The sequence below is a fragment of the Sciurus vulgaris genome (genome assembly GCF_902686455.1).
Source record: "Sciurus vulgaris genome assembly, chromosome: 1".
Classification (NCBI taxonomy): domain Eukaryota; kingdom Metazoa; phylum Chordata; class Mammalia; order Rodentia; family Sciuridae; genus Sciurus; species Sciurus vulgaris.
Genome location: NC_136461.1, coordinates 155,054,482 through 155,068,376, shown reverse-complemented (window position 1 = coordinate 155,068,376; position 13,895 = coordinate 155,054,482). Strand labels below are relative to the sequence as shown.

The window sequence follows — 13,895 nt, the reverse complement described above, 5'->3', positions numbered from 1 at the left end:
TTGGTTTATTTCATCAAGAATATCAAGTTAAAACTTTAGATATATAATTGTGTTTATAATATTTTTATGATTCTTTTAATGTTCATGGGACCTCAATTACATCCCCTTTTTCATTTTTCATGTAAGCAATTTGCATAGTCTCTTTTTTTCTCAGCTTGGCTAAAGGTTTTGGTTTTTTCAATTTTCCCTATTGATTTCCTAGATTTAACCTGATTGATTTCTGATCTAATATTTATTCTTTAGCTCTGCATACTTGTATTTGTTTGTATTTTATTGTTTTCTCATTCAAAAGTTGAAGTTACTGATTTTAGACATTTATTCTAATATATGCATTCAATACTACAAATTTTGTTTAAGCCACCTACAAATTTTGGATCCTACAAATTTTGGTAATTCATATTTTCATTTAGTCACAAATATTTTTCAAATTTCTTCCTACCTCTTCTTTGACATTATGTGTTACTTAATCTCAAAGTGTTTGAGAATTTTCCAGCTATCTTTCCATTATTGATTTTTACTTTAATGCCATTGCAGTCTGAAAGCATACATTAGGTGTCCTCTATTCTTTAATTTGTTAAATGTGATCCATCTTTATGGATGTTCCATGTTAGATTAAGAAAAATATGTATTATACTGTTGATGGATTAAGTAGTCTATTGATGTCAATTATATCTGTTGATTGATGGTGCTATGGAATACAATTATGTCATTGCTGATTTACTTCTGGCTAATCTATTTCTGGTAGTTAGGTATCATGGTGTCCAACCATATTAGTAAACTCTTCAATTTCTCCTTGAAGCTTTATCAGTTTTTGCCTCACAAATTTTGGCATTATGTTGTTAGAGTATTGAGTCCATGTCAATATGTAATGCCTATTTATCCCTTATAACTTTCCTTGTTCTGAAATTTTTTTGCATATCAATATGGCTACTCATGTTTTCTTTTGATTGGCAAGAGCATATATATCTCCTTCCTTTTATTTGAAATTAACAAATTTTTCTATGTAAAAATTGGCTTCTTCAAAACACACAGGTAAGCTTTGTTTTTACCCAACATGAGAATCTGTCTTTTATTTGATGCATTTAGATCATTGATATTCTCAGTGATTATTGGCATAGTTGAATAAATATCCTTACCATGTTTGTTACAGTTTCCTATTTATTGCCCTTTTTTATTTTTTCTTTTTTATTTTTTATCTTCCATAATTGTTTTTTCTTTCTTTTCATTGGTCACTTTATATGATTCTATTTTTTCTCCTTTCTTAGAATACCAATTATAATATTTCTGTTTTCACCGTTGTCAGTTGTTTTCCTAGAATTTATAATTGTTATGGTTTAGATATTAGATATCCCTCAAAAGCTCATGTATGAGATAATGCATGCTAATTTAGAGATGAAATGATTGGATTAGGAGAATCTTAATCTGTGCACTAATCCCCTGATATGGATTAACTGGGTGGTAACTGTAGGCAGGAAGGGTTTGTCGGGAGGAGGTGGGTCACTGAGGGTATGCTTTTGGGATTTATATTTTGTTCCACATAGGCAGAAAGTACTTGTGCTCACTCATGCTCGCTCTCTCTCCCTTCCGGATTACCATGTCCTGAGCCACTTTCCTCCACACACTCCTCTGCCATAATGTTCTGCCTTACATTGGACCCAAAGCAATGGAGTTGGCCATCTATGGACTAAGACCTCTGAAACCATGAGACCTAAATAAACTTTTCCTCCTCTAAAATTGTTCTCACCAGGTCTTTTGGTCAGAGAGGTGAAAAAACTGACTAAAATAGTAACATACATATAAACAGCTCATCCAAATCTACTTCCAAAGAACACTATACTACTTCAAAGGCAGTGCAAGGATCTTCCAATAACAAAATTTACCAATTCCTCCCTCCTAATTCCTTCTATTATTGCTGTCATTCATTTCACGTATACATAAAAAACATAAGCACCTATACACACACAAACACATGTAATTGGACACATTGTTGCTATAATTTGAAGTAAGTGTTATCTGTTGTATCAGTTAAGAAGAAAAATAAAAGTCCATTTTATCTTCACTTATTCTCTAATGCTCTTCCATTCTTTATGGAGCCCTAGTTTCTGATAATTATAAGTAGCTTGTGGCCTACTTTTTCCATTAAATCCCTTAGCATGTTAATTACAGAGTTTTAAAATTCCTGGTCTGAAGATTTCAACATCACTGCCATAGATGATTCTGGTCTAATGCTTGTTATATCTGTTCAAACTATGACTTTTGCCTTTTAGTATGCTTTGCAATTGTTTATTGATAGCTGATCATGCTGATCTGGATGAAAGAAACTGTGGTAAATAGGCTGATAGTGATGTCATGGTAAGATGCTGGGGAAGTAGAGTATTCTGGTCCTGTGATTGTCTTAGCTTTTTGATGAGCCTGTGTCCCTGGTCTGTGAACTTTACCAGTACTTCCCAGGTTTTTTGTTTGTTTGTTTTTCCTTCTGTGGGTGGTATAGTATGGCATTCTACAAGTATAGAAGGACCTGGAGTTGAATATCTCCCTTCCTCCAATGAGGTCAGGCTCTGATATGACCCTAAAAGGTTAGATTTTTGGTAAAAATAGTTTCTCCCAAGTAGAAATTGCTAAAGAGAACAGAATGCTCTGACTTATATCACAGTAGTTCCTTTCCTCTCCTCCTGCCAAGAAAACAAGGTTGTTGTTGTTTTATTTGTTTTGTTTTGTTTTGTGTTTTTTTCTCTGATATTCATTGTGAGAATCTTATAGTTAGAAGTACTAGATGTGAACTTATGAAATGTGAGACTTCTCTCAGAGGTGTTCCATAGCATGTTTCTAGAAATTCATCTATTACTGTTTAGGTATCTCTACTCCCACACTGATTCTTAAGGAGGTTTCTGCTCACAAGTCTCTGCTTCAGTAGTTTGTGATTCTTTCTCCAATTTGGTGAGCTTCTCATGTCCACATCTCTGTACCAGCCTATTTCTTTCAATTTTAGGGGCAGCGGTTTACTCTAACTGCTCATCTACACAGTCAGATCAGAGAAGGAAAATCAAGGGAATTGATTGCTTTAATGAGTGCCAGTACATTATGCAAATGCCAACTAAAAAGTCAAGTTGTGTCTTGAACGAAATTTATCTGCATAAGGAAAACAAACTGATATGGAAAAAAGAAACTGATGATAGAATGGCAAAGGTAATAATGGAACATAAAATGAAATATTAAGCAGATATATTTGTTTTGAGATGATATGTGTACTATAATCTACCAAGAGCTGATTTTTCAATGGGTTAACCTTTGTGTTGTTAGTATGGGGTAGCAACTTCTAGGGTTTCTTACATGCCTGACTAGAGACTAGAAGTCTTAAAAACAACTCTATTTTCACACTAACATTTAATTTGTTTATAATTATTATGATTAAATAATAAGCATAACACTATTAAGGAATTTACTTAGTAAATATGCAACTGAAATGGTTAGAGTCAAAATGTTATGAATATATTAGAAATTAGACTACCAGTGAGAGTTATTATGTTTTATGGGCAGTAGTCAATGTTTTTGCAGAAGGATAGAGAATATTGATCATGACAGCAAATCAGCTAAACAGAGGTCAATTAAGGGCACTCCTATGTATTTGTGTTCGTGTGCATACATATGCATACACATTTCAATATATGCTTCTGAGTATCTTCTTCTTTGAATGTTTCATTATAGGGATATTCCCTTGTTTATAAATACCATCTCAAAATAAATAATATCTGCTTAATTTTGCATTTTATTTTCTACCATTACTTTACCAGCCTATCATTAGTTTTTTGTTGTTGTTGTTCCTTTTTAGTTTTGTTTTCCTTATGCAGATAAATTTCTGCACAATTTAGTTTGACTTTCTGACTGACATTTATATTTTGGACCACCACTCCTTCAATCTATTCCCTTGGTTTTTCTTCTAACTCTCTTGTATCTATGTATGTGACTGATCTTGAATTTTTGAAATAAGCTCAAAAATCACTTAAAATCAAACACATATTTTTATCTGTTCCATCTATTTTATTGTTGCTTATCTCAGTGAATGGCAGCATAGTTTATTCTATTATGTACATCAGAAAACCTAGAAGTCATCCTTGACATATCAATCTTCCTACATTTTCATTTAAATATCATGTTAAATTTTCTTCCTAAATGTTTTTCAAATCTATTAATCTTTCTCTAGATTCTCTCTCACTACCAAATCCAATAAACAATTATTCAAGAATATTTTATGCAGTAGCTTCACAAAGGACCATCTGGATACTCTTTCTTGAATCCTTCCAAACTCTCTAGCATACTCTTGTAGACATGATCCTTAAGAAAGGTAAATCTGTGAATACCATTCCTCCATTGCTTTGGGGATTGAGGAAAACTCCCTTAAAAATACCTTTAAAACTGTGCATTATTTGGTCTCTTCCAAACCCTCTGACTTTATTAGGAACTAGAGGCTTCTCTAGTTCTGCCAGACACATTCCTGCTTTCCTTTGCTGTCTTTTTTTTTTTTTTTTTTTTTTTGGTACTTGGGATTGAACTCAGGGGCACTCCACCACTGAGCCACATCCCCCAACCCTATTTTGCATTTTATTTAGAGACAGAGTCTCACTGAGTTGCTTAGTGCCTTGCTTTTGCTGAGACTGGCTTGAACCTCGAACTCTCGATCCTCCTGCTTCAGCCTCGGCATGCCCCACCGCGCTCAGCTCCTTTACTGTCATGTATTGAGCCACCTACATGCCATGTTCCCTTTCACTTCAAAGGTAGCCATGAATACTGTTTACTGTAACTTGAATTTTCCCGTTCTCCTCTCCCCCAGAATACTCTTGCTTCACAACACAGATGAAGTGTTCTCCTCTAGGGGAAGTCTCTTTTGAGGTCCCTATGTAAAATCTCCTTGATATTTTTTCATGGTGGCATATTCATTTATAAGAAGTATCAAGTTGGGAATCAATTTTGGTTACTGGATTAATGTCTGTCTTTTCCATCAAACTTTCAGAGAAGAAACAATACATAATTTTATCAGTTGCATTCCCACTACTTAGTGGCACATGGTGGATGCTCAACAAGTATTTTAGTGAAGAATAAATGACTTCATTTTAACCAGGAATTAAATACCAATTCATGTTATAAACTGATAAGCTACTTAACAAATGGTAACGTATGTTCCTGTTAAAAGTGTTCAAAAATTGGGCACACTTTTACCAATTTCATAGGGAGTATGTATTCTCTAAAAATAAGTAGCACATTTTATAATGTCCCTCGAGTCAGTCTTTATATGTCACAAGGTTTTGTCCATGGATAGGCTGTGATAATTATGATCAGAAATGATGAATCTTTATGTAGGAGCCAAGTTTATCGTCAAAAGATGACAAGAAACTTAAGGTTGAATTGTTCTTTGCTATGTCAAAACTTTCCAATCCTTAGAAAGATCCCCGCAAAATAAATGTAATGTGGGAGGAAAGGAAGCAGGAACCAGTTATGTAGCTGCTGACCAGAATCAGCTATAAGCAATAAATAGACTTTAGTTATCTTATAGCACATGTGATGCTGAAGATGTGCTGTGGGCCACATTGAATTTCTCTACTGAACAGAGTAACATGGAAAAATTAAGTAGATACCTATCTTATAACAAACAATACAGCAATTGGGTAAGATGAGCAGCTGACCCTGTTCACTACCTTTGCCCTTCCATCTTTATTTTGCACAATTGATTGAACCCCCAAAGCAGGGTTTCTCTATCAGCCAGCATTTGCTGTATAAAAAATAACCACAAGGGCATACAAATATACATATATATATGCACAGATCACAGATTCACAGGTATGCAGGTTGACTAGAGTTGATGATCTCCACATTTTATTCTAAGTCAAACGATGGAGGAGTAGCTATGTGGTTAACATATGCCCACAAATTCCTTGACACTTCTTTCACAAGGTTGAGTTTCATTTCCTTCCTCTTGAGTGTGGATTGGAATTAGTGACTCACTTCATACCAATACAATAAGATAGAAATGGCAGTATGAGACTCTGTTGCCAAAGGCACAGAGCCTCCTCCTTCCTCTCTTGTGCACTGCACACTTGGGGAACACCAGGCATCATTCTGTAAGGACACTGAAGGAAGTCCATGGCTGGGCTCATATAATGAGACATTGAGGTCTCCTTCAATAGCCATACACACAAGATGTCTTGTGATGTATCCTCCAGTCCTAGTTAAGCCCAGGAGACTACACACAAGGCCCACATCTTTATTACATCCTCGTGGAAGATGCAGATCCAGAAAGTCCTTCCAAATTCCTCATTCACAGACTGTACCACAGCAATAGTTTATTGTCCCATACTACCTTTGTAGTAATTTATTATATGTAATAAATAATGAATGCAAGTTGTTACCAGATACTCACCTTCTTATTAAAAATCAAGAGTATAAGGGAACCTAAATCCATAGTGCATGTACATTTCTAGTCTGCCCTAGTCCAGTCTGCTAACATCCACTACCAAAAGCATACCTTTTGGTCAAACCCAATATCAATGATCAGAGGAACATATGTCTCTGTAGTATGTTAATAACCACCCAAAGATATTGAATTCTGATCCCTGAAAATTTATAACATAAAGGAATCCACAGGTGTAAGTCAAGAATTTTGACACAGGGAGATTAACCTGCATTATTCACTGCTGCCACAACTGTCTTTGTCATGGGGAGATTTTAGACACACACAAAGAAGGGAATGTGAATATAGAGACAGAGTTTAACTATATGATCATAAGGCAAGGGACCCCAATGAATGCTGGCAACCATCAGAAGATAGAGGAGACAAACAAAAATAGATCCTCCCCAGAACCTTCAACTGACACCCTGATTCTGAATTTCTGACCTACAGAAATATGAGATAATAAATTTTACTGCTTTGAGTCACCAAATTTTTGGTCATTTGTTACAGCAGCCCTGGGAAATTGATACATTCTCCCATACAGTGGGTAGAGATGTTGAGTACTAGCTGAAATGTATTCTGCTTTACCATCTCTTCTGAAAATCAAAAACAAAGCACTATATATTGATGCTACTAAAATAAACAAATATATAAGCAAAAGGAAAATGAAGAATATACATCAGGGGCTAGGGTTCTAGATCAGTAGTAGAGTGCTTGTCTCACATGTGTGAGGCACTGGGTTCAATCCTCAGCCCCACATAAAAATAAATAAATAAAATAAAGGTATTGTGTTCATCTACAACCAAAAAATATTTTAAAGAAAGAATATACATCAAAAGATTACTTATCCTTGAAAGCTGAAAAATGTCAAGATTTTCTTAACACTCTTTAAGAAACAAAGTAAAAACATTTTTAAAAAGCAATACAAGATCAGAGAAGAGATTAGATTTCAGGGGGGAAAATGAAGTTTAAAATATAGACCAGAAATTAATTCACCTAAAAAATGCATACGTAATACATGGTAGAGAAAACCACACAAAATGAAAAAAGTTTTAAGTGATAAATACATAAAAGAAGTGAAATAGATACACCTTACATGTAGTGTTTCTATAGAAGAAATAAAGTAATAAAAAAGTTTCAAAGCTAGAAGAAAACTGTGAATTGAAAGATCTAATTCTACAAATTGAAAGGACATGTATTTTAGAAATAATTTGACACAGGGAGATTAATTTGCATTATCCACTGCTGCCACGCTGTCTTTGTCATGGGGAGATTTTAGACACACAATATAGTATAGTATATTTTATACTAGAAAATAATGCAGCTTACAGTCAATGTAATCTTGATCTTTCTCTTATGATTTTCCATATTCACAACAATTTGAAGTAACCTTAACATATGTTAAGATACCTAGAAGAAACTTATTGTGATACTGGTAAAATAATTCTATTTTTTATTAAGTTAAGAGATGAGTACTTAAGATTCTGTCTTACACTTCTATAGTTCTTACTCTGAAGTGTTCTCTGATACGGCTTGAATGAAAACAGTTTTAGAAAGTAACTATAATTGGCATCCATGCAAAGCTATGTTAAATATATTCATAAATTTTGTTGAAGTCAAATTATTAATAATAATTGTGACCTTTATGTAAGTCAACCTTTTACATTACTTTTCTGAAGATCTTCCAAAAACAAGTTTTATTAGTTATTTGGAAAACTGACCTAACCATTAATGCTTTTCAAACATCCACACACCATGTCAGGCAATTGTTAAAATGTGCCAAGAAATTGGCACTATTTTGTGATATATTTTCATACAATATATTTAGTGAATCGGAAAATATCATAACTAATGGCTACATATTTGTCTATCTTCTTTTTTTGAAGAGTAGCATGGCAAAAATCAAATGATCCATGTTTAACCAGAGAAAAAATTATATTATTTATTTTCTTCTTGAAATTTAATGAAAACCAATAGAAAATAGCTTAATAGGCAAATATTAATTCTTCACTACCTTTTCAGGAATGTGTACAATGGCAACTTGAAGCCAGTTAAAGAAAATATACCTTTTGCACTTGAAATATTTGCAGTATGTTTGTGTTTGGCACAAATAAATCTTCTATTTTCAAAAGCATATTTTTCTAAAGATAAGTGATGTAAATGTGCCCATGGATGAAGAAACCACACTTTCTATCAAAGGGCCCAAAAAACCAGGACTATATTTTCTTATCTTTGTTTCCAGGTAGAATTTTGTACAGAACCCTGCCCATTGGCCTTTAGTACATGTTGAATGGGTAAATGAAACAATTATGTATTCAGGCATGATTTCCTATAGGTAAAACAGATACTGTATACATTTTAAAGTCAGGATAAACGCAGAGACCATTTATGCTTTCCATACATGATAAGAGTGATACAAACTTTTCTAAAGGGCAGATGAAAATCAGACAATTCTGTTATTGTTCTACTCTTTATTCTCTTTCTTTGATGGTATCATATAGACTAAGATGGCATGATGTCCTTCTAGAAGCTCTGTTAGCATGGAATTGCTAGTTGACTGGACAGAGCTAGTTCAACTCTGTGCATAAGAGAATCTGAATCCTTAAAGAGGTCTTTGTAATATATCAACTAAATTCTTGTTTTTAATTTATCTTTTAATTTTTTACAGACTGTATTTTGATTCATTGTACACAAAAGGGGTACATCATTTCATTTCTATGGTTGTACACGATGTAGATTCATACCATTTGTGTAATCATACATGTACACAGGGTAATGATGTCTGTCTCATTCCACTATTTTTGACTCAGATACCTTGACTTCTTAAACTAAATTTCTGAGAAATGAAAAATGAGCATGTACCAGTCTGTCTTCCCACTCTACATTTATAATACACACATATTCAATCTCATTATTTCTCAGCAAAATTCTATTTCAACAATACCAAATTGTCTTGTTAAAAAAGCTGTAGAATGAATTTCAGCTTAACTCACTGTCCCTTCATTCTAATGTAAATGCCCTTTCCTGTTTGATCAATGGCAAGCTATTGGATGGGATGACCTCTTAAATTCATCAAATTTCTTGATTTCACATTTTATAATAATCTGTCTATATAGCATAAACCTCTAAAATAGGTACTTTATTTCCCTGTATGACCTAAATTCTCTTAATGAATTCTGAAATTAAATTATGGAGTGCAAGAAGCACTTTAAATATGTGAGAGGATTGAATATATACTTGTTTATTCTTTAGTTATAGAAAACTATTGGTCATGCCAGGCAAAATTTATTCTCCTTTAAAAGAACATATAATACAAACATATAAATGCAACCTATAAATACAAGGTATTATAGATATTATAAGATGGTTGTTTTTATAATTACTACATATTAGAAAAGTCCTCAGTTTAACCATAATATTTTATTTATTATAGGACAGAATGATAGAAGTTCATAGCAACTGTGTGAACAATGAATCTAACTTTTTTAAAAGACATTCATGTGATGATACAAAGGTAATGATAATTATTTGGAGTTTATTTGTCATTCAAACTTGATTTTATAGAAGCTTCAATATTTTGTGCTCCTCTTAGACAATTATTATTAATAGCATGTTCTTTTGGTTTTATCTTCACAAGTCCCATTATTCTATTAAATTATCCTATGAATTCCTTTTATGATATTATTTTACAAGTAGTCCTGTGCTTAATAGATATTTTTTTCTGTGTACTATCAAATTTTTCACCTTGAAAATATTAGAACTACTGAATTCACGTATCTCTTTTTTCTAAATTTCTTATTTGGGAAAAGACTTCTTAAGTGCTTGCTTGCATATAAACAAGCACAAGTCAAGGGTTAAAAACTGAGGTGTAGACATTTTGAAAAATTTTTATTTCAATATTTACTTAACTTTAAACCAATACCACCACTACTTGGCAGAACATTACAATGTACAAAATCTCTAAAAGTTTGCATCATTTCTTCCTACAGAATCTCTTGTACTATTTGAGAATTTTTTTTTAACTCACAATATCTGAATTAATCTCATGGCATCTCATATTATAGCCATAAATTCTTTATTTTTTTACGTTTCCTACTTTAGATATCTAAAAACGTATGTTTTACATGACTATGGACCTTTTTGTTTATTAGCAAGTAGCTATTCATTCATAGCTCAAAGGTTAGAAAGTAGTATCAGTAAGAAAAACCACACATACCTTTCATCATTACTGCTTCCAGAAACCTTCTCGTTTAGTTATCCTGTTTAAAACTGAATAATCTTATAATGTGTTCACCTATAAATGATAAGGTCACATATAACAGAGTAAAGAGACTTTAAGAGTCAGATAATCATTAAACCAAGTTCCGGGCATTTCATGCTGCCGCCTGGGAGCTAAACAGTTTCAGTCCTGTACTTGTCAGTCACATGATTAACAGGAAGAGAGAGCTGGGGTGGAGGTGGGGTATTACTTAACGATTTGCTCTGACTTTAGGTTCCTTAAGAATGCTGCAGTTTCTAATATTTTATTTGAACCACAGCCCTTGTAACTTTTTCCTATAATAGGAAGCTGCTTTTCTAAATCGTGCTGCTCGCAAGTTGAACCAATTTCTTAAAATGAATATCAGTGAGGATTTTGATCTCCACTTATCAAGAATTTCACAAGGTACATTAAAATTGTTGAACTGCACCAGCAAGGTAAGCTGAAAGTGTTTACTTTGAGCAAAAATATAAATCATTCCTGCGCTGGGATACTATCATTCTCTCGCTATCACATTCATTATCATAGAATTGAAAGTGCTTATGACCACCTAAGATTGAGATATATTTACTCCATTCTGGAAGAAGTCTCCACTTGGAAAGTGCCTATTGATTTCTTGGCAAGGGCAACAAATAGTCTATGAGAGGGGACTGAAAAAAGAATACTTCATTGCCATGATCACTTGCAAGGAAATTAGGGTGATAGATTGCAAGAGGCATGGTAAATTTTTATCTCCAAAACTTAATAACTTTAATCCATATATGTCCAAAATCATATGAATCCTAGTCAGCAAAACAGGAACTAAAATGTATTTATCAAATATATGTTAAAACTTGGGGTATATATACCCATCAATTTTTCCTTTTATTTTTGGCATTAAAAATTGAGATACAATCTAAGGCTAATTTCCCCCTACTTTTCCACTAAGAGTTAGGGACTACAACCAAACAACAAAGTTTGGAAGACATTATTTTGACACTAGATAACAACTTCCTCATCTGCAAAATGGAAAAATAATAGTATTCACATTGTAGGATGTTGGAATTATTAAATGGCATTAATTCATTTTAGGTGCTTAGTACTAAAAGACATTCAAAGTTTAATATAATATCCATTACTACCATTATTATTTCCTTCTTTAGAGATATCACTAGCTGACACACAATGTCAAAGTTTTCTTAAGTTTCTTAATAGTTTTTTGAAAACATTTTGATGACATAAAAAACAATTTGTTTTGTTTGAGTACCAGAAGTTTCCCCTAGAAAGTAAAATGGTAAGATTACCTCTGAACACTATTGGCACTGATGGAAATAGAGATTCTATAACTTGGACAGCTTTATTTATTACTACTTTATCTACTTGATAGAAGCCAGTGTTCTCTTGGTGTCCCAGATTTGACAAGCTTATTTCTGATTTTCTGTGCTTACTCGTTTTTTCTAAAAAGCAATCTTTGTAAATAAATAACAATTAAATGAGTACCCATCTTATATCTATTTTTAGTATAGGTTATACAATATATATCAATCTTATACATGAATACTATATATTTATATATATATATATATTAGGTATTAGTAAAGAAAATTATATAGCAATATAGAAAATATTTCTGAATTTAAAAGGCAAGAATACTTAATTAAATCTTATTAAACTTTAAAAAGATGTATTGATTAGGGTGGGACATAGAAAAATGAGCATACTAGTTCATGAGAGTGACAGTTTCTTTCACATTACCATTATTATTATGCTATTTGATGAATACATATAAGGAAGCATAAAAATTCCGCACTATTCTTAGAGGTCTGCACACCCTGTTAGTCAGGAAACCTTAGAGATTCCACCAGAAGTACAAAATTTTAGACAAATTAAATGAATATATGAGCTAGAGGTAATGTAAAAATACTGAGGTCTTTAAGAGAATTTGGAAAGTTTAGAAAGGGGAATGTTCTCAGGAATGCAGAGGTAAAATCAAACTTTCTTGTTCCTGCCCTTTTTTCACACCTATGTATAGTTAGTTGTCCCTCAGTATTGATGGACCTTCCCTCACTTACCAAATCTGTGGATGCTCAAATCCCTTAGTAAAATGACACAGAATTTGTATATAACTTATGCACGTCCTGCAGGTTACTTATAATACCTAATACAAGTAAATATTTGTTACAGTATATTGTTTGGGAAATAACGACAGGAAAAAAGTCTGTATTTGTCTGGTACAGGTGCATTTTTCACCATATAGTTTTCAAATTGCAACTGACTGAATTTGAGAATGTGAAACCCCTGGATGTGGAAAGCTAACTGTATTTCTACTACTCAAGTATATTCACTTACTTAAGTAAGCTTCAATTTGTACTTTAAAAAAGTGTCCTGGAACCCTTACTAAAAAAAGGATCAAAAAGTTACCCTTCTATTTATCCTCAAAATCTGTTGCTAATCTTTAAAACTACTTAAATGTCATGTGCTAGTGTTATTAAATATGTAATTCTAAATTTGTGAATAAATTAAAAATAGGACAGATAAAATAAAGATTTAACCATTATAGTTACTTGTCATGTGACCTTGGTGCTTATGTATACTCTTTGTGGCTCAATTTTCTCATCTGAGAAATTAGGTAATATTATCAAGTTCATAGGATTATTAAGCAGATAAAGTAATACAAGTAGAGGACTGACTACAATATCTGGCCTAGAAAATATGCAATAACTAGTTATTATCTAAATGAAAATTTAACCATATTCAGAGGAATATGAATCCACATGGAGCTGCTCCATTATGTCTGCTTCATATGTTACCTCTTTTTCCATTTTCTCTACATTGTACAGGTGGCCCTTTATAAGGGTCTCAGCAGATGCAGAAACCTACCTTTGAGGCAGACATCTGCCATTCTTTGATGAGGGCCAGATTTTGGGGGTAGACTATAGGACATAATTTCAACAGGTATATCCTTATTAATCATCTTTACCAAAATAATCTAAATAGTTTCAGTGTTATGTATTCCTTCTACTAAAAAATACATTTTCCATGTTAAAAAGCCAATTGAGTTGTCTACAAATTTTTAATGAAAGTTTAAACAGTATCATTTTGTTCAGTGTTAAAGTTGTGAAAATGGCAACTGAATCTGAAAGCACAACCACCTTGAATTTCCTGCATTGATTATCACAATTATGGATACAATTGTAGTTTTCAAAATGTCAAGCA

At 32.8% G+C, this 13,895-nt stretch overlaps 1 protein-coding gene across 3 annotated transcripts in view; it reads left to right on the top strand.

Moving 5' to 3' along the window:
- The window catches only part of IL7 (interleukin 7), an 81,142-nt gene that overhangs the window by 58,698 nt on the left and 8,549 nt on the right, over nucleotides 1-13,895 (top strand). For 2 of the 3 annotated variants that reach the window (XR_013759942.1, XM_079115364.1), the window contains exons 3-4: nucleotides 9,876-9,956; nucleotides 11,006-11,137. Coding sequence is in view for 2 of the 3 variants with exons in the window: in XM_079115364.1 (XP_078971490.1) it covers nucleotides 9,876-9,956; nucleotides 11,006-11,137 (213 nt within the window). In the remaining variant the exon portion in view is untranslated. The remainder of the gene's footprint in view (nucleotides 1-9,875; nucleotides 9,957-11,005; nucleotides 11,138-13,895) is intronic. The other variant, XM_079115365.1, reaches the window with a different exon arrangement.